Source organism: Sturnus vulgaris, chromosome 5, assembly GCF_052056855.1.
Source record: "Sturnus vulgaris isolate bStuVul1 chromosome 5, bStuVul1.hap1, whole genome shotgun sequence".
NCBI classification, from domain to species: Eukaryota; Metazoa; Chordata; class Aves; order Passeriformes; family Sturnidae; genus Sturnus; species Sturnus vulgaris.
Genome location: NC_142247.1, coordinates 34718158 through 34739761, shown reverse-complemented (window position 1 = coordinate 34739761; position 21604 = coordinate 34718158). Strand labels below are relative to the sequence as shown.

General features: G+C 34.7%; 1 protein-coding gene across 3 annotated transcripts in view; it reads left to right on the top strand.

The window, feature by feature from the left end:
- Positions 1 to 21604, top strand: part of PARPBP (PARP1 binding protein) — a 41614-nt gene that overhangs the window by 16096 nt on the left and 3914 nt on the right. For all 3 annotated transcript variants that reach the window (XM_014877021.2, XM_014877020.2, XM_088165412.1), the window contains 4 exons: positions 6840 to 7023; positions 11189 to 11367; positions 12612 to 12693; positions 21308 to 21452. In XM_014877021.2, the coding sequence (XP_014732507.1) occupies positions 6840 to 7023; positions 11189 to 11367; positions 12612 to 12693; positions 21308 to 21452 (590 nt within the window). The remainder of the gene's footprint in view (positions 1 to 6839; positions 7024 to 11188; positions 11368 to 12611; positions 12694 to 21307; positions 21453 to 21604) is intronic.

The window sequence follows — 21604 nt, the reverse complement described above, 5'->3', positions numbered from 1 at the left end:
GTAAAAAAAACCGCTGTTAGTAAATCCCCCTGAAGCCTTTTCTTCTGCAGCCTGAACAAGCTGTTCCCGTAGCTGCTTCTCACAGGGCATGTCTCCCTGACCAGCTTGGCAGCCCTTTGCTGAACTTGCTCCAGTTTATCAGTGTCTTTCCTGGACTGGGGGCCCAAAACTGGACACAGTATTCTAAATTTGGTCCAACGAGTGCTGATTAGAGAGGGATAATCACATTCCTCAGACTACTGGCTACGCTACTGTTGATGCAGCCAAGGATACTGTAGGCCTTCTTTGCTGCCAAGGCATGCTCCTGGCTTGCAGCTCACTTGCTGAACATGCACCAAGGTTTTTTACACAGAGCTGCTCCCTGGCCTGTATCGTTGCAAGGGGTTATTCCTTTCCAAGACTTTGCATGTCTTGTTGAATTTCATATGGTTCCTGTCAGCCCATTCCTTTTGTCTGTTTAGGTATCTTTGCTTGGCAGCTCTGCCTTCGAGCATATTGACTGTTCCATCCAATTTGGTGTCATCTGTGAACTGGATGAGCATGTAATTTTAGAGAGTCACTGCCAAAGATAATAGGACAAAACCCAGGTTTCAGGATAGGCCCCTATATTACTCCATTGTTACAACATTTGCTACCTTCTGAGCATGATGATCCAACCAGCTGTTAACTCCTCTAATTGTCCATCCATCCAGACTGTAGCATCAATACTCCTCTGTTGAGAGTATTCTCTGACATTGTTGATAAGCCTTGCTGCGACCAAGGGGAATGGCACCTGCTGTTCTCCCTGCTCTGCAAATCGAGTCATTTTATTGTAGGGGAAAATAGATTGGTCAGGCATAACTTACATTTGATAACTATATGCTTAGGGTTACCGGCTCCCTCTTAATCCTTCATATGCCCAGATATGTGTTCTTAGAACAATTTGCATTATTTTCTTGAGGAACAAAGTGAGGCTGATGAACTTGTGGTCCCCTAAACTGTCCTTTGGGGTTTTTTAGTGTTTTGGTTTTTGTTGGCTTTTTTTTTGTTTGTTTGTGGGGGTGTTTGTTTGTTTGCTTGTTGTTTGTTTTGTTTTGGGTTTGTTTGTTTGTTGGTTTGGTTTGGGGTTTTTTTTTGTTTTGCTTTCAGGCAATGGTTTATTTTTCTCCATTTGTCAGGGACCTTACCTGTTCACCATGACTTTTCAAAGATGATAAAGTTGTCTGATGAGGGTATTTGCCAGTTCTAGAAAGGCTCTTGGATGCAATCTGTTTGGTTCAATGTTCTTGAATGTACTCAGTACTTTCAAGTGAAACCTGTTTTGATCTTTCTCTACTGCTGGCAGTTCTTTCCTGAAAAATTTCTCTAATGAGAGTGTTGGTAAAGACTGAGGCAAAGAAGGCTGGAGTACTCCTGTTCTATCTGTATCCACGCTGTTGCAAAATCTCCCTTTCAGCAAAGGTCCCTCATTTTCTTTGTTCGGCAGGTGAAGCTCCTTTAACATTCTTTGTAATTCTCAACTCCAGCTGAGCTTTGGTTTTCCTGATAACATTCCTAAATGCCTGGGTGATGTTTCTAGATCGTTTGTTATCTGTCCCTTCTTCACCATTCTGTGTGAAGCTCTTTTGCATTCAAGCTCTGTCATCAGTTCACTGTTTAGCCAAGCTGGTCTGCTGATATTTCTACATATTTTCCTAAGTATTGTGATGGAATGGCCTGGTGCTCATAATATTATTATAGTATAATATAATTTATGTTATTATAATTAATAACAGCTTGCCTGAGTGCCTTTGCCTTTTAGAACTTTCTCGCAGAGAATTCAATGGCTGCTTATCAAGACTTATTCTGGGAAGAATACTACTTTACTTTTATAGTAACATTGTCACCAGACTTGGGTAGCAAAGCTTGGGATGGAGAATATGAAGAGTCACTCTAGTTTCCTCCACCAAGCTGAAGGAGAAATTTTAGCCAATACAGCAAAAGCAGCAGCAGCAAGATGGAAAAATACTCAGCAACAAGTTTCTTTTTTTGCTGTATTTTTTGTTATGGATCTAATAATCTGTGAAACTCCAAAGGGTCTAAGGAAGAGTCTTCACTTAATGTTGATATCTGTTAGAAAATTAGATTAGTAATCATACAGCAATTGCTGAAGGTGGATTTTTGAATACTATGTGTGTTTTGATATAGTTTTTTAATAGATATGTTTAAAATCTAGGTAAGTTCACTGCTATAATTTTATTGATGAAATTTTGAAATCTGAATGAACATGAACTGCTATTTTTTTAAATTTATGCCTATAACGTAAGAAATAAGCCTTTAGATTTACTTCAAAAGCACAGTTACTGCTCTGTTAAAAGCACTTGTGTTGCATTGCTTCCTAGTTAAATTTTGTCCCACTCTTCTACCCAAGTAAATTGAGCTCTAGTTGACAACTTGTTTTGTGTTTTAGAATGGAAGTACTGCTTTTCTCTTCCTATAGCTCCAAATTAAAAAATTGGAAAACTGATCAGTTATTGTCAAGTTCTAAAGCATCTTTTAAATCCATAACAAGGAAAAAAGGCTGTGATCTCCTCCCACCCTGTGATCACTGGGTGTTTGTGAGTTCTTTTAAGAAACTACCTAAGTCAGATAGCTATATATTTGTCATCTATTTTTTACCTCTGTTGAAGTTGAAATGAATGAATAAAAATGTTGACCTTAGTATAATAGAATCTTGATATATTCTTTTCTGTTCCTGGAATAAACTTCAGGACTGTGCTCTGCTTTTTTTCAGGTTTTGAATATTGTCCATATCCTCAACAATTTTTTCCTTGTTTATGCTATTTTAGTCTCTTCCAAAAAATATGTATTTTCAGAAAATAAATAAAAGTGCTCCTGCATCATATTAGCTTTTCACACTAAGGCCTGAGTTTTGGAGGAAGAGCTCTTGCTGATGTAATTTAGATTTTTGATAAGCCCAGGAACTTGTTTATATGATGATCTCAGGGGCAAAATAGACAAGGTGTGCTATTAGTTTCTTCTACATAAAAAAGATGGTTTGATAAGGAAAATGAGATAAAAAGGGTAAAGCTGGGACTCAGATGATGTAGGGCAAAAAGAGTTCCAGTGTGCACAAAATCTGTGACTATTTTTAGTAGAAGTAGCCAATGACAGATCAGATTTGTCCAGTGCCTGGGTAACAGATGGAGTTTTACATTGCACTATTTTTTAAAAACTCTCTTTAGAAGCACTGGTCCAAATAATGGGTTTTTAACATATGATTCATTTTATCTATATGTAGACATTTGTTTTTCTCTAGCTATGAGGCAGGTGAGCTGAATCCTGCTTGAACTGTCCACTGTTTTAGTACTGTTAGTGCTGTTTAAAGCTGAAGAAGGTAAGCCACTCCTGTCAGTTGATCTAAGATATTTGTGTTTTCATGCTCACATGGTCACATTTGGACTTGACTGAATCCATTCATTGGAGGATTGCCACTGTATTACTGACTTCAGGCATCTGTCTTTAAACATTGTTGGACAGTGGAAGTCGGTTGTTTCTAAAGTGTTAGGGTTTTCTTTCCATTTATAATTATACTGATGAATTTTCTTTGGTTTTATCACGGGAATTTATCACAGAATTTGGTTTTGTAGTTGATTTTTTTTTTTTTCAATTCATACTTTTTGAACAAAGAAATGCTGCATGTGACTCTGAACAGCATTATATTACAAGGGTTTTTAAAAATCCTATTTTGCAACCTCTGCCATAGTGGCAACTGATGACTATATTTGCTGACTGGTTTTGGTAAGAGTCCTCCTTCAATATAGTTGAAAAGACTATGGATGTGATGCTGAGGCACTTTATCCTGGAGTACCTCATATCAGTAGCTTGTGATCTGAATGGAATATCACAGAAAGCTTTTTAGCAGGAGCACTGACTAGAAGGGATAAAGGTCTTTCCAATTGCCTTAGACAAATGGCATTGCTTTGTTTAATGTATCGAGTTCATTCTTGAATGCAACTAGGTTTTTTGCTCCTCTTTCAGAATTAAAAAGAACAAAAATTCTTAACTTTTAAGAGATGCCCATGCCATTCTGTATTTAAAACAAACCTTTGTGGTTCTTTTGGCTGTTAGGAGCTGCTAAGTGGATAAGAGTTTCCAACTTCATTTTAGTCCTATAAATTTTTTAAGTGTAATATCAGATATTTTAAAGTTCATTCAAGTTCAACTGATCTTCTGAGTAATATAAATCTACAAAAGAGCAATATCAGAGCAATCTGTAATAGGGTGTCATCTTTGTAAAATAAACAAACAAAATCCCAAACACCCCAGATGCTTTTTAACCACATTTTCCTTTTATCCTGCTTTTAGTTAATAATTTTGAACCTTACTAGAACTGGCTCTAATAACTAGATTCAACATTTTATATATATATTTATGAATATATATATATACACATGAATATATATGACTAATGACACAACACAATTTATGTTATGTTCTGGTGTAAAATGGCATAAGTGTGGCAGGGCTTTTCAGTCCTAATCCATGCAGGCTGAATCAGCATTTTATGTCTTGGCCTGTTGATATAAATTCTAGTTGAAGTATAAATAAACTTTTCCTTTTCCTTGCTCCAGTTAGTACTCTGTATATCTGATAGGAGACTGGAACTCGTTCCTGGAAAAGGAGAAGGAATATGGGGAGAAGAAGAGATTAAATGAACTTTATTTCTACTAGCAAATAGCTTTAGTTGGCATTGGACAATAGAGGCAAAAAAATAAACATAGAATTTTTTTTTGTGAAAAGTTTGTTATTTTTTCTCATTGAAAATCTATGAATCTCTAATTGAGTTACATGCAGAGCAAAGCATTTAAATTAAGGGCATACTAATGTTAATTAACTGTGCTGTTGCCCAGTAATAGTTGTATAATTTTTTTTTTCTTCCAGCATACATATGGATATATATGTTAAATATGCGGAAATGATAAATTTATTACATATTTGCAAATAAGTTCAACATATCTGTAGACAGAAATAACTGAACCTGGTGTTCACAGGGAATTTTGGTCAATCCCTTCACCTTCTTATTTGTCTTGAAGTTCTAGTTTCAGTTCTCATTTAATACAATACTTTTCTTATTTGAGGATATGATTTTGGAAAATGTAAGTTTAGGATTGAGGAAAACAGATCAGTCTGGCAAGAATTATCAGGAGACTTGGCTACAGTTTATATATGCTTCTCTGAAACAACTCTTCTTCAACAGTGCTCTCCCCTTACTTTTTGACAACTTGTAGTGGATTTTTTTTCTTCCCTTTGAACTTTTCATTCTTTTGTTATTAGATTGAATTGTGGGGTTTGGAAAAGTGGTATCATAGATTTTTAAATTTTTTCTTTTAAACTCTTTTCTGAGATCTGGATGAGTCTTGACCTATCTACAGAGACTTGACATTGTGATTTTTCTTTTGGCCAAGTGTATACACTGTGCTTTAATTTCTTCAAAGCATAAGATTTGCTGTTTAATGAAGCCTGAAAATCTAATGTGAATTGTATGATCTTTAGTCTGTAAAAGTTGAAGTTGAGAATTGTGTGGAAATATTTTTTTTCCTGTTTAAAAAAAAGCCAATAAAAACAACAAAAATCCCCCCCAAAGTTTCATGTTAATGTCAGGTTTTTCAAGTTATTTACAGGAGTCTTGTTCAGCCAGAATAAGCCAAAACAGTAAGGTCCCTGGCCCAGTTCCCTCCATGTATTTTAAGTGGAAATAATATAAACTATTTTTTTCTGATTCAATACCTATTCTTACCTAGTTCTTCCTAATTATTTTATATTTTATAAGAATGTAGACCTGCAGAGTTTCATTTGATGAAGGTTCTCCCAACTGGAATTCTAAAATTTATCTTTAGAATTTAATGTGTACAAAACACATCTTTATTTGCATTTGCAAGATATCCTTTTAGGGCAACCTGGCAGGAGCATGAAGGAAACTAGTGAGGATGGAGGAAGCTGAAAACTGAGTCATCATGTCACTCTTGGCTATGTGACCTGGTGTAATGAAGCCATTGCTTTGGGATTTTGACAGAACTGTCATTTGCAGCATCATAAATGTGTCTAAAAATTCTACTGTAGGTGCTAAGGATGCTGCATTTCTGCTTTGATATGGACTGCAAACCTCATTTGGGAAAAAAACCCAGCTTTTGGGAAGAGATGTATTATTATATAGGAAGGCTGAGTGGTTCTTGTAATGCTTTATTTTCTTTACTCAAGTTAAAGTAATGGTAAAACATACTTACCATTTTGTTTAGGTACTGGAAAAAAATTGTTAAGCTTTTAACTCAAGGAGCTTATTCTTTTTCACAAAATCTTAATTAAAGTAGTCAGATGCATTTGCTGAAGAAAGAGATTAATGGAGTGTGCCTTTATAGCTAATAGCGATGTTCATGTGGTATAATTGCTATCTATTCGAATAAAACTGAAAGAAGATTGGTATTTTGAAGCACCTTCACAAAGCACAAGAGAGTCAAATCTAATGGGGTATTAAACAGGAATGCATGTTTGAGTGAAAAAATTTGTTTACACTTAACAGTTTATGAGCAAAAATGTAAATATGGGTTTAAAGAAAGTACTTTCCTTTGAACTTCTAAGGAGGAGTTAGTTTTGTATTGTATCTCAGAGCATTACTAAATACTGAATTCATTACCTTGCCTAATAATCCCCTTTTTTTTAGCAAACTATTGTGTTGGACAATACATCTACACTGCTGTTTGATTTAAAAGATGAAAGCTGTTCTCTCTGATGAGCAGTGAAGGCTGGCTATGTTCAGCATTAATAGGTATACTAAAGTGTTGCCAAGATTAATGTGGAGATGACCCTGTGCCTATTTTCAGAATTGCAGGGGGCCGAATTCTGTCAACAGTGAAGATGCATTTGATAAAAGGCCGAAGCAGTGGGGATCCTTTCTGTCAGGCAGTAGAGGAAGTTGTACAAGATTTGGATTTGAAGATTAAAAATATTGTCAATTCACAACAGGAAACCTTGACTGCTAGCACTACTGGAGTCAGTCCAGCACGGGTAATGGGACTTCTTTTGTTCTTTTTACTATTTAGCTTTATAAGAAAGCAAATATCTTTTGCCTGTTTTATTTCTTTTTCATTTTTAAGGGCCTATCTACAGAGTATAATCTTTTTCCTAACTGTATAAAACTAGTCATTTCCTCTACGCTATGATTTTAAACTTGTTGAAATACTTATCCTTGAGGATTACACTGTGGATATCAAACAGCTGATTTACATCAACTAAATTTCTTACCTTAAAATTGAAAATAAAATACTCTTCAAAGCTTAATTCGCTTGTGCAGTTATTATAAATGTAGATACTTAGAAGTGTCAGATTTTCCATTAATTTCAAAGCAGTAAATCTATAACATATTTCCAAACAAAAGAACCTCATGAAAGTAAAATTAAGATTTGAGAACATGTACCAGTAATTTTTTAAATTCAAATACACACGTTTCAATTAGTACAGCATCAAGTATTTCAAAGTGTGAGGCTTTTAAAGTAAGGTTAAATAGGTAAGAAATCTAAAATATGGTAAAATGAGGAAGGGAATTAAAGCCCAAACAATCATGTGTAAGCTTTTCTCTTTTGGTGTTTTAAGTCATTAATGAAACTATTAATGGATTTGTTTTCATGGAAGGAATCAGGATATTTAAAGTTCTGTAAGTTAGGTGCTGAGGGCATAATACAGGATTTCTATTTGTGGTTCACATACTGTGAATGTACTCAGGTTTAGATTATAATCTTTTTATGATGAAAAACTCAACCAACTTTATTTTACGTGGTTGATGTATAAGATATCTAGCAAATTTAAGAAAAAATTATAGACATCTTGAATGTGTTTAGAATTGCTAGGATGCTTTGTTTTGTGAGATCATTGGTTTTATGTCATGGTAGCAAAAGATTTAAAACAAATTTTAATCAAACCTTCAGTATCCTTTTTCTCTTTTACGACAGCTGAAGCTAGCCAGACCCCATTGGCTAGTTAAGCTGGTTTAAATGTGTGTTTCTACTGAGTATGTTGAATATATATTTCATCCTAATATTTCTGTTTGCTATGAATATTTGTGCAGTGTACTTCTTTGTTTCCCTTTCATAGCCTTCTATTTATTTCTCTTTCTAAGCTGAGAAAATTTAACTATCATCAGTTCTGTCTTTAGTTAGTTACTTGTGTAACCAATAAAATTTAAAGAAATTATGTAGATCATTATAAGCCAGGTAAAAGCATTTTATTAAAATGTCATTCTTTAGGGAAATTCACTATTGATCTTCCAAAATGATGTTTGTTTCCTACTGTTCTCCAGAAGTTCATAGTCTAATGACTCTGTAGAAATGTTTACCAGTATCCTTGTTGAGGCAGAAGATAGCAAAGATGGTTGTATCCTGATGATGTGGGGAGGACCTACATTGGAGAATTCATGAAGGGCTGTATCCCATGGGAGGTATCTCACACAGAGGAGAAGAGGAAGAGTGTAAGGAAGAAGCAGCAGGGACAAAGTGTTAGGAACTGGCTCATTCATCTTCTTCCTTTGAGGGAAGGAGGTGGAAAAGTTGAGAGCGAAGTTGAGTTCAGGAAGAAAGAAGGGGTCGCATTATGATTAAAAGGCAATAAATTGCATTAATTTCAGGAAGTCTGTTTTGCCTATGATTTGTAAGTGAACAACCTGTCCTCATCTTACTCCCATGAGCTTTTTTTCAAGATTTTTTTCACTTCCTGTTCTGTTTAGGTAGAGCAGCTTGGTGAGCACCTGGCAGCTAACCAGGGTCAACCAGCACAGTTCTTTGTGGAGCCTGAGGAATTAGAGATAAGGACAGTAGTTGAGAGAGGAAATGGCCAAAATGTGGATCAAACATTGGTAGAGAGCAGACTAAGTGTAGGAAACTTAATTTTTTTTGTAATTGTGGAGGGATGAGGGGTAGAATATGTGTAAATTGTTTGCTTTTGTCAGCATTGTTTGTTATTTTGGTGTAGGAAATTCTTTTTGTTGATGTAAGTGAAGTCTGTGAAGATTGTGATGAATGTCTATTTTAACAATTATCCTTAAGGATATGATTCAGAGACCTGAGAGGTAGAAGAGGGCGCTTAGACAAATGTTAAGATAGTGACATCAAATGACTTATTTTGGTGGAACTTGGTGTTGGAGGAATGTTTTACTAAACATATGGAGGGATAGGTTGCCTTTTGCAATGAAAAAAGAAAGCAAAATTGAAAAAGTCCAATAAGTTTTCCAAATTAATTCAAGCTCTATTAGAAATTATAGCATCTATATTGTTCTATTAGGATCTTAGGACAGAAAATATTAATGCTTTGTTCTGATTCCTACATAGAGCTTGGGGATTTTGTTTTGATTTCCCTTAATAAGGAAACTTCCCTGATGCTACAGTTTTTCAGAAAAAAAGTATCTATATTCAGTTCAAGTTTTGATTTGATAGGATATTAGGGTTTTTTCTGATGCAAGAAATTGAATAATTTCTTTGAATGCAAATTTAAAATATGATCTTCAGTATAGAGGTGAAAATTATGCCTCCACTAGCTCCTGGTAAGTCTGCTTCCTCATAAAATATACCTGAAAAGCATAACTTTGTTAGAAAAATATTTGCTTTTCTCCTGGCAATGGCATTTTTCTTCCATCATTGCTCAGTTTTCCTGAAAATACCTGTTTTATAAGAATCTAGAGCTCCAGGAAAAGTTATTACTTTATGCAGCAGGAAGCACCATTTTGTGTTGAAGCCTGCACGAGTGATTAATAGGAATTATTTATATCTTCCTAAGAAAATTACTGTTGTAAATGGAATCTAGCTGGTGTTTCTGGATGGAACTAACCAGAATAGGCTGGAGTAGCTAATGGTCACTATGCTTCAAAAACTGGGCAACTATTTTTATTTTTTAAAAAATATTGTTTATAAGTAAGCTTTATCATGAAACATGATAAAGCTTATTTATAAACAAGTTTTTTTGGTTTTTTTTTGGTCTTACTGAGATCTCTTTGTCTTACCTGGAATTCTTATTTTGCCTTGGACTTTTGTCCATGTTTAGTACACAGAATGAATGTCTGTAGTACTTGAGATTTCTGAAAGTTATTTCTAAAGAGTTTTTCCCCTTGTGTATCGTCAGTCAGGATGATGCCATATTTGTACTTTTTTCATTAAGACAAAATCACAGTGCCACACATGACATTTAATAAAAAAATCTATAGTATGGTGATGTAATGACAAAAGAGGCTCAGAAATAAAATTTGAGGAAATTAAATGGTACTGAAATAGGCCAATTCTGTAAAGCCAAGTAACAACCATTTCTGTAATTGCTATTTCTAGCTATTGATTATAACTTATAGTAGCTGACTGACGTGTTGCTATGGTTTCTTGAAAGCTACATACACTAATTGGTGTATCCAAATAGAGAGAAAAATAGAATTTGATATTTTCGAGACTGTGTTTAAAAGCAGTTAACTGATTAGATAAATGCTTTCATTGCTTGTCTTGCCCTTCAGAATAAAGTCAGAGTATTCAGTGTTCCTATGCATTAGTAAATAAGAGAGCCAATAGTTTTCAAAAAACTACCACTGTGTATAAAGCCGTAAATTTCTCTGTGGAATTCCTAGTACCTTTAAAGAAAAATATAGCAAACTTTCATTTTTTTTTAAGTCCCATAGTGGCTATGGATTTCTCCATCTGTACTGCTGACTGTTGCATTGAGCACTTCCAGATGCGGATTGGTTTCTTTCTTTAAGGAATTATTTATTCTTGGGGAAAGTCATGAGGAATTCACCCAAACAACAGGAAATTGTGCCAAGTACCTCTATTTTCAAATCTTGATGGAAATCTTACTTTTAACCAACTACTTTAGCAGACTGTTAGTCAGAGTAGCTAGACTTCACCAGAACATGTTTGTATACCAGAAAATAATGTTCATTTCTGCTGCACAGTTGCAGCATAGATTTGTATGTTTTTCTGCGTGACTTGCTCATCGGTGTATACATGTAGCTGTCAGTGATCTAAACTCTATTAACTACTTGGGATGAGAAAAACTTTGCTATGGAGAAACTCCCCATAAATGCTTACTGCAAAGGGAAGGAGGGGTTCCTCACACCTTGTGCTGATGTGGATTGATTTTGGAGGTGAGCTATTGGTCTGGCTTGTTGAACTTTGCTATTTCATGTTCCTTTTTTATTTCCTTTCAGCCAAAATTGCATTCCATAAATCACGGCACTGCTTATTGTGGCAGAGATACTGTAAAGGTCTTGCTAGTTCTTCTGGATGAAGAAGCTGTCAATCCTCCTACCCAGAACAAAGCAGATCTGTTGTGTGACAATGAAAGCTTAAATATGTGTGGCATCACCTCTGTTTTGACACTCTTCAGGTGAGTATTGGGAGGTTGCTTTTGTTGTGCTACTTTGTTTGGGCTTTTTTTAAGGATCTGAGAGTCTAGCAAAGCATTGATGTTGCTTACACAGAGCAAATAACCAACATACAATCTGCCGTGAGATTAGGTGTAAAGGGAAAGCAATTTTAGAACAGTTTTGAGTTTTCAAAAGTTTTCTAAGTCTTCATTTGCATTTTCTATATTTTCAAGATACTTTTGTAACATGGATTTTTTGAGATTGTGCAGCTCAGAAATGTACTAACTCTATGAAGGATGCTTGAAAACCCATTTCTGTGGGCACCAACAAGGAAATTCGCCGACCCATGCACTGAAGAAGCAGTGATGATTTACTTAGTCACTGGTCCTGAGGAAATATCAGTGGTTGAAAAAACAGGATGCTGAGAATTTTGGCATTATTGGTTAGAAAGAAGATTCATGAACCAGAACAATAATGTAGACAGTAACATGATGAAGCTATTTTGAAGCTATATATTTTGGTAATAAAAATAGGAGAACCATTGCAAAGCTGGCAGAGATTTTGCACCACAAACAGCTAGAAATAAATAAAATAAAAACCAAGCTAAATAAACCAAATTTTATTTATGAATAAATTGGATAAAATTAGCAAAATAAATGAAGAATAAATTACTGTTGAAAAACCTGTCCTCATATGCACGTTGAGTCTCCATGACCTTAAACAGAGAAATAATTACTTATAAATGCATAGATTAATTCTTATTTCAGGACCAAAAAGCTATCTTTTATATGCATCATTAATTTTTTGAATTATAGGCATCAAACTTTTTCATTGATGTACATAACTACTTGCATAATGGCATGTAAGAGAGTGGAAACATTTTGTGTGAATATTTCTGTTGAGAAGTCTGCAAATACATGTAAAATTATATTGAATATCAACCAGATGCTATTCAAGAGCATGTAAGTAGAATGGTGGCTTAGAAGTGGTCACCAGCATTACTACAACTAGTAGTAATACTGTGTCTTGAGAGCTACAATATTGGAAACATGCTGCAAAATGAGTACCAGAAATTAGAACTCTAGGTTTGGTTTCTTTATGCTCTCTTCAGTTGTTGCACTACATGTGGTTCCTTAAGAAGGTAAAGTTAAGTTTGGAGAGTAAAGATATTTGCCTTTCTGTTTCTGAGGAACTTGGTGTGGCAACAGTTTTTATTAATGAATTGCTTTTACATGCTCTAAATACTTATCTCTTTTCAATATAGCTCTCCAATACGATCCAATGGATCTTCTCCAAAACCTCTTAGACAACGTATTCTGAAATCTATGGATGAAAAAGTCATTAAGGTACTCTGTAGGAATTGCTATGCAGCTATAGAGACATTGTTATAATAGTGATAAAAGTGTTAGATTTCAGCCAGGTATTTGAGATTTTCATCCCATAGCTAAAGAAATGTAATTGTGATTAACCTGCAGTAATTTGCCCAACTAGAGCAGTATTGTGATATTAATAGAAATATCTAAAACTCCAGAAGAGAGAGACTTTAAACTTAAAAGTACTTCCTAATGAAGATTTCTTAGTGAAGGTGTTCTGAATTAATCTCTCTCTATTTTCCTATCTGTGTATTTCAGGACCATAGAAATCAACCAGGCAATCTCAAAACAGAAATAAAACTGAGTACAGGCACCTGATTTTAGCTCTGATAAAACAGACATTGAGAAAGTGCAATAATGATGGTTTCACTGCTTTTTTTTTTTCTTCCGATGCTTTTTATTTATACTAATCTGCAGACATTTCTATAACATTGCTTTGTGAATAATAAAATAAAGATGCTAATGTTTGCTTTTTGTAGATGAAATGGAACTTTACAAGAGCACATTGGTATCGTGAGGGCCTCTGTTCAAAAGAACAATGTTTTTGAAAATTGCTGTCTTTCAGTGCATTGCATTTTACATAGTAGTTTTCCTAAAAATTGGCGAACTTGAATGTTGGGACTATGGAGGGAGGCAGAGCTTGTGTTCTGCAGTATTTCAACAGAAAGCTAAATAAGAGTAGAGGCATAAAATTTTTCCAGACTTGGTCCTGACAATATGTAAAAGCACAAATTAATTAGTATGTAAGAAAGAGATGTTCTAAGCCATCAGAACTGATTCTAGAGCAGCACAATCGAAAATATCTTTCACTGAACATTTGATAAACTTGAACATGTAATGCATGTCTAAGAAGTAGAAAGATATCAAAATGAAAAGCACTGTCAGTATTTTCAGCATGCATTTTAAATATGCTTCAACTTAATTTTGAGTCCTTTTTTGTGGATTGGGTCAATGAGGAGCATTTTGGATACATGCACTGATTAGGGAGAAATTTAGTTTAAAACTCATAGGCAAATTACGAAAAATTGTTAAAGGATCTTTATGTAAACAGCATTTAAATTGCAGCTTTACTCATCAAATAGCAGCAATGTATCATGATGTTTGCATAAAATATTGAAATAAATCATTATTACCTTAATGAAGGTTTTGTAATTGGATGCATGAGCAGCTGTGCTCAGTATCAAAGCACAAAAACTATTATTTAAAAGTAATTACCTGTCACATTTGAGACATTTGCTGGTTTGACATGTTTTTGACAGAAACAAGCAAAATGAATCAACTAAAATGGTTGTTGCTGCACAACTAATGACTTTTATAAATAAAACTCAGTTCTCTGCTATTCATATTGGATTTCTGCCTTCTCATAAAATCCTACTTTCTTAAAACGTTGATCTTTCATTTTATTTTTTTTTTCTTTCTACCTCTCTAACTATTTTGGCCAGGGTTTTTTTTGCATATTTCTACCCTTCCATATTTTTTTTTATGAAGAGATTTAAGCCCCTTTCTTTCTCCTCTTTTCTCTTTCTGTACCTTCTTTGTGGCTGCATACACCTACCAGCAGAACTTCAGCTATCAACAATTGACAGATCTGGAGTGACCTAAGTGTCCCTTTTGTCAAAATTGATATCTTCTGTTAATTCCACACTATCCTGTGGATACTCAGCTCTCTTGATCTTGAGGTGATAGGTCTGTCTTTCCTGGTAAATTTATATAACACAGAAGAAGGTATTGTGCGTGTTATATTTTTCCTCCTTGACACTTCTGGAATATTTTTCTCTATCTCTGTCTACTCAAGTGTAATTTATTAGGTATTCATTTTACTTTTGATGTACTGTTGTGTGTTTTTCTTGGACTTGATAGTTGCAACTTTTGCCTACATTCCTTCACTGAGATTGCTGTTCAAAAAATTATCAAAGTGATTAGACAGTAGATGAGATCCTACTACTTGCATCTCAGTCTGTTCCTTTAAGTTGTAGTACATATAAACTACTTGTTTTAGCCTGAGCCCATTGATTATTTGATTTGCTGCTTTGCCCTGTCCTTGCTTATATTCAGACTGCAATACCAGTCTTTGTTCATTTGTTAATTTTCAGATAAACCCTTGAAGCTTTTACACTGTTTCTTATGGCTGAAGGGATTTCCTATAGATATCTGCAGAACTCATTATATTCCTTTCTAACCTTTTTCAGGACCTGTAAATCAACCTCTCTCCAAATCTTAGTAGTGCTTTTTGTTGAGATAAATGCCCATTACAGTGACTAATTTCAGTTCTTTTCTCTGTGAATCCACATATTTCTTGTCTAGGATTGTAATGTCTCTTGGTAGAAATAAATTTTGTTTCATCCTTACTGTACAGCACATAGAACAAAGAATTCCTTATCCATTGCTACAGATCTCAAGTGCTGTAATAATATTTACCACCTTGTCACATTGAATGTCAGCCTCCATTATTTTTCCATGCAACCATTTTGAAATGTTTACAGTTGCTTGTAAAATTCAGTGACAAATTTTGTTATGCACAGTGCACTCACGTTAGCAATTGATTCAGAAGAGATACAGATATTTGTTTTTTAAATAAGGGAATATCAATATGATGTTTCTTCTCAATATCTATGATCCTTCAGAGAAGTTTATTTTGCTGTATGTGTGATGGTAGCTTTAGTTCCAATAGATTGCTCTAAGGGCCTTTTTACCTTTTGACACTGATAGGTGATTAGTCTACAGTATAAATTAGGGTGGTCTCATTAGGCTTTGTCCCATAAAAGTTACCTTTCTATGATATTTGAGAAGGGAATTAAAAAACAGTAGCAGTGATTAGTTTGGTTATATGCTGAGTCCCTATAGCTAAATGAAGAAGTATAGGAAAATTTAGGAAAAAGAGAAACACCTAAATTAAAAATACTATTTTTAAAAAGCAAGAGATAAAAAATTGTTGTGCCTACTCTTTCCTAAGAGGAACCGATTTCTCAGCTTCTGTGGAATTATGTGGAGGAATGCAGATTGATAATATTTAGACCTAGGGCACATCGTCAGTATGTGTTTTAGTATCTAAAAATAAGGACAGTGGATAAAATAAACAGGTAGCTATGAACTGGAATTGGTGTTCAGAAATAAAATAAATCTTGTGGATATTTCCATTGTGCCAAAACAAATTCCTGGCAAAAGTGGATGACAAAGAAGTATTTTTTTGTCTTTCAAACCTCATTAAATACTGGAAGAAACACAGATAGATCAGCTAACTATAATGACATTTGTTCGGAAGCAAAGCTGTTGCTCTTATTGCTTGATGAGAAAGAAGTCTGGGGGACAAGCATGTTGCATTGTTTCATTTCTTCTAGCAGAAGTAGGTAAGAATAAGAATATGAAACTTGGTTTTCCTTTGGAAGACAACTTAGTTTCAAGTTTATCTATTAAGTGAAGTGTGTTCTGGTGAATGGTATTTTGTAGATGGAGTCTTTAATTCAGAAAGTTCTGTGGAAAATGTATTGAGTTTTGCTTCTTGTGAGCCATCCTTACCACTTCTTTCTGCTTTATAGTAATACATAAGAAACTTCATTGCACAGGAGAGAATTATTTTATCTGAAAAGGGTTCATCCAGCCTTATGTCTTCTTTTTTGAATCATATTTCTGTTTATGTGAAATGAGTAGATACCCTGGTGTTGACTAGTTATTTTTTTATTTCAATGGGTTATTAAAGCCCTGCTTAGTTGTGTGGGAGGGGAATGAGCAGGCTTTGTTTATAACCTGCTTTGTTTAACCTGAGGAGCAGCATAGGACAACAAAAATGTTGCATAATAGGTTTTCCATCTTTGTTCTGCACTGCAAAATATTAATAAAACTTTAAAATTGTAGGTGAAATACTGTTCCTGAGCTAATGGGATTGAGTGAAATGGAGAACTTTAGGAGTTAAGAATGGAAGAACCAAAGTTATTAGACTGTAAGCATGAGATATATGAGATAATATATGAGTAACAGATCTTCTTTTGTAAAGTTAAGATTGTTTTGGCCTTTTGATATATAGTTTTAGAAATCCTGCTGCATTGTTAGCAGACTTAGCCTGAAACAGCTGCAAGGACTTTCAGTAGTTCGGTGTGTTTTTTTTCTAAGTGTAACCAGAGACAACCTTTCCTATATGAGGCACTATTTCCCTCCAGTTGGGAACATAGCTGCAGTTCTAGTTTTAAGAATTTGTGGCTTAAGAACTCTAACAAATTTTGGCCTGCTTGAAGTTCATTGTAATTTTACTGTGTATAGAAATCCTTCCAAGAAAAAAGCTCCACAAAGCAAAAATCCTGGTCTGCCTTTCTCATGTGACTTTTTCATGTCTCTATAAAATGACTTAATATCTAGCTTCATGCACTGCTGTTATTTTTCATTGCTTTGTTCTCTAAATACTGTTACTTGAGAGAATTGTTTTGCCTATTTGTGATTCCAGTACAAATAAACTGTGACTTGGAAAACTATCAACAGGAAGTTACCAAGAGTTTTCTTGTATGCCCACTGTAATTGTGAACAGAAGGGTCATAGTAATAGAGAAAACAGTCTTCTTCAGGTAGCAGTCTCATCTATTGCTGCATGAAATATTTATTTCCTAAGCGGAATGTAACTACAGGGAACATCAAAGTAGTTTAGTAGAGGAGGGAAGTGAAGGGAATGAAAAGATTACATGTTCAGCACAAAATCTGAGGAAAGACTTGGTGTCTGTTGATAAACCACATTTGTGTAGAAAATACCATTTTTATTTCTGCAAGATCCCTAAACTACTTTGTTTAGTATCCATAGCTGTGAATTTTGTTTGAAAGCCAATAATGAGGTGATTTGAGGTTTATGTTCTCAAAACAGTAGCAGGTTGTTTTGGGATAGCAAAGGGCTTGTACCATATAATTCTAAATAATAAAAAAAATCGATCGTTTCAGTACAATAAAAGCTTGGTACTACCTGAACTATCCAGGATATTTTTTTAATAACATGCCTTGTTTTGTTACTCTTCCCTTTGTACTCCTTTCCCTTTTTCAACTTCCTCTTTCAACTTACCTTGAATATTTTTTTCTTCCTCAAAGGACAAGGGTAAGGATGGAGAAAATAAATTTTCTTTTTCTGTTCCAAATAGTACTCTGGTTGTTTGGCTAGAAAATAAAAACATGTGTTTGTTGTTACTGATGTAGGTTTTCAAATTCTATTATGCCATTCCAGTGTATAAAAACCAAATCTCAACATTCTTAGTGACTAAATATTGGCAGAACTGTGTGTATGCAGATGCTGGAAGGAGATCTGGAACAGATTATAATCTAACTTTTAGAAATAAATAGAGCATGCACCATTAATATTTCACATAAAAGTGAATGTTTTATATGGGCATCTTGAACAACTGAAACATTTCTCTAGATACAGATGTCAAGGTGGGAGAATGTCCTGCTTTATCTGCTTATTAGGATATCTAGTTGGCCTGCTTGTGGTGAAACAGTTGTAAATTCTACCCTATTTTCTCCCAGCTGAGGAGTAGTAACAGTGAACCTTTTTTTTTCTGAAATGCAGCAGAATTTCTTTCATCGTATGGGGATAAGAGCAACATCTGACTTGCTTGTGAGAGGAGAAGCAATAGTAAGGCTGAATTCATTGGATGCCATTTGTGTGCAGCTACTCACTTAGCAAACTGATCTCCAAACATTTTTTTCTCTCCCAGAGCTGTGGTCATTGAAGTGGTGCTCTTAAAGGAGTGAATTTTAAGCAATTTATTGTAAAAGAACGTTAAGGGCTTTTTTTTTCCTGAGAGCTTTTTCAAGCTGTTGACAGGCTTCATTGTGTACTTTAAAAGTAAATTTTAGGTTGAGCTTTCTTCTTTAAACCATTCCAGTGAAGCTCTACTTTCTAATTCCATACTAGACTCGTGCTCCTCTGTGCTGCCTTCAGGCTGTTAAAATTTGCTCATTGCTACTTCACCCAATGTAATACAGTTCTGTACAGAACTGTGATACAGTTCTTTATACTAGTGAATATGTGTTTTTAGACTGGTCGAAAAGTTTGACTGCTTCAACAAGTTGTCTTACCCTATATAAACACCTTCTAGATTAGTTCTAGCATCCACAATTGGATGTGGTAGAGCTTTGTGTACTGTTTGCAAATGCCTGAGTGGTATGTGATGCAATAGACATATTTCAAGCTTCAGTGAAGTTGAAACACAGTTTGTTGTGAGTTTTACAGTATTTGAGCTTGACTTCTGTCCTTTGACTCCACATATTCTTTCCCTACAAACTAAATTAGTGAAGCGTCAGATGGGAGTGGTAAAAAGAAACACTGCTCTTTATAAAAAACCCTGCATTTATTGTTGGTTATAGAATGGTAACTATTAGGCTTGCTTGCTCCAATTTTACATTCTTGATGCTGTATTTATTATGGAGTCATCAACTTTGCGAAATTGCAGCTTATTTGTCTCTTGCAGTATGAATGCAATAGAAAGCTGTTCAAGTTGGTGCATACTTTTTGATGTGTGTCGTTTACTGAGCAGTTATTGAGAATTGAAGAATTTGTAAAGGATTAAGTCGAAATTTTTCAGAAACATATCAAATATTGGAAAATATTTTTCATTAATATTACAGTAACCTGAAGCTTTAAAGGAAGTGCATGCCCCCTTCTTAATATTGTAATTGTACAATATGATGTTCACTAAATTTAAACTAGACAGCTGCTCTATCTTTCAAAACACTTTCTGAGAAGAGTATAATGACATATACAGCCTACAGCTTCCTCACAAGGGGAAGAGGAGGTGCAGACTGATCTCTTCTCTCAAGTGACCAGCAATACGACACAAGGGAATGGCATGAAGCTTTTTGAGGGGGGTGGGTATTAGGAAAAAAATGTTCACCTGAATGTTGATTGAGGACTGGAACGGGCTCCCCAGGGCAGTGGTCACACCGCTAAGCCTGATAGAATTCAAGAAGTGTTTAGACAATGTTCTCTGGCACGTGGTGTGATTCTTTGGGGTGTCCTGTGCATGGCCATGATTTGGACTCAGTGGTCCCTTCCATCTTGCTGTATTCTATAATTATACTTACAGTCACTGAGCTGAGGCATAATGTTGAAGACTATGTATATAGTCTTATTTCATGGTAAATATTTTAAAGTACAAAGTAGATTAACACTAGAAAGAGATTTGAGTTGTTAAGAGTCAGGCTTGCTAGTTTGCCCTGTTAATTCTCCCTTTCTTTCCCAGTCTGTTATCTGGCCCAAATTAATTGCAGTTTGGGAGTGATAGACGACAAGGAAAGCCTGGTCTTTTTGACTCTTGAAGGGAATACTGAGTATTAAAGTAAAACCATGTATGTCCAGGAGTATTAAACCAGAAGGAACGACTATGTTTCTGTAAATGAATGAAGTATTTTTTTCCAAGTATTTAGGGTATTCACTTGGCCAACAGCAGTACCATGAAGAGATATCTAGGTTGCAACTCAGATAAACTCAGATCTGTTACTCTATATGTATGAATGCAGGGTCTGATCAAAGTGGCATCAGTTGTGGCTCATTTCGTGGATGAAGTCCTCTGTGAAAGGAGGTTTCTGGGAAAATTATTCTCTTGAGAATAAATCTGAGAATTTGAGTTAGAAGAAAATTATATCTCTAAGGGTCAAATCTGAACTGTAAGATTTAATCTTGCTTGTGCTAAGAAGAAAAGTAGACTTGCATAATGTGAATCTTTTCATCAGAAAAGTGACTGTAAACCTCTTATTCAGCAAATCACTCCTGCTATCTATTTATGTAGTAATATTTATTTTGTAACAGTGTTTATTACTTGTTCTCTTCTCTGATGTTTTTATTGTAGCACCTGTTCAGCTCAAATTGATTTAAATTCATCTGTGCTTCTGTGATAGAATTATTAGCTAAAAATCCGGATATTGTAGCTATCTATTCTGTGCTACGTCTTTGAGTATAATTTGTATAATCCAGTGCACTCTCAAATGGAAGTGAGGGCAGAATTTGTCTTGCAAAACCTATAGCATTTATAAGAAAGTACCAAGCTTGACCTGAAATTCTTAGCTGATATGAAACTGTAACTTAAGAATAAGATGAGGAAATTTTACCTGTGACTCGAACTAAATGGTATGTTTTGGCAAATGTGGAGTTAGACATTGGCATTCAATGGTAAAATGGCTTTATTTTGTGAATAAAAGGGAAATCAGAAATAGTACTTGATATTTCTTTTTCAGATAGAGGTATAGATGATGAGCTGCAGAAGTTTGAAAACTGACTAGTAGCTATGATACCTACTCAAAACAGTGGAGTCTATCAGAAGATGGGGCTAGCTTAAGAAAAAACTTTAATTTGGAGCTCTAAGAGTTAATGTGTACCTTTCTGAAAGAGCTGAAAAAAATTTTTTTTAAATTATTTTAGTACTTCTAATAGAATAAATTATTATTATTGAAAGCCCTTATGCTTTCTAAATTAATATCTAATTTTCTTTTTTAATGTGAGCATATCTATTTTTCAGATTTTATGTGAAAAGAATGAGAAAGCTTATTATTGTACAAATCTTGCAGGTGTTGTCTTTCAGCTTTGTAGATAATAAAAGCTAACAGCAGATTGGTATTTGCAGATGAAGCAATCTTCAATTAAATCCCAATTTGCCTGTACGTATAAAAATGATTTGAGTGAAATGAGAGGTCAGCATTCCCATGGAATTCCAACCTGCAAACATCCTGTTGTACCAAAGCAACATTTAAAAGCTGGAAAGTGCACAGGTAAGCTGTGGTAGGATTGAGTAAGTAAATGTGATGGGTAATACTTTAAATGCTATCCAAAAAGCGTTTGTACTAAAAGCTTTAGTAGAACACAAAATTTTTTTCAAGGAAAAGAACAAAAAAGTTCATTGTTCTCAATGTCTCATATGCCA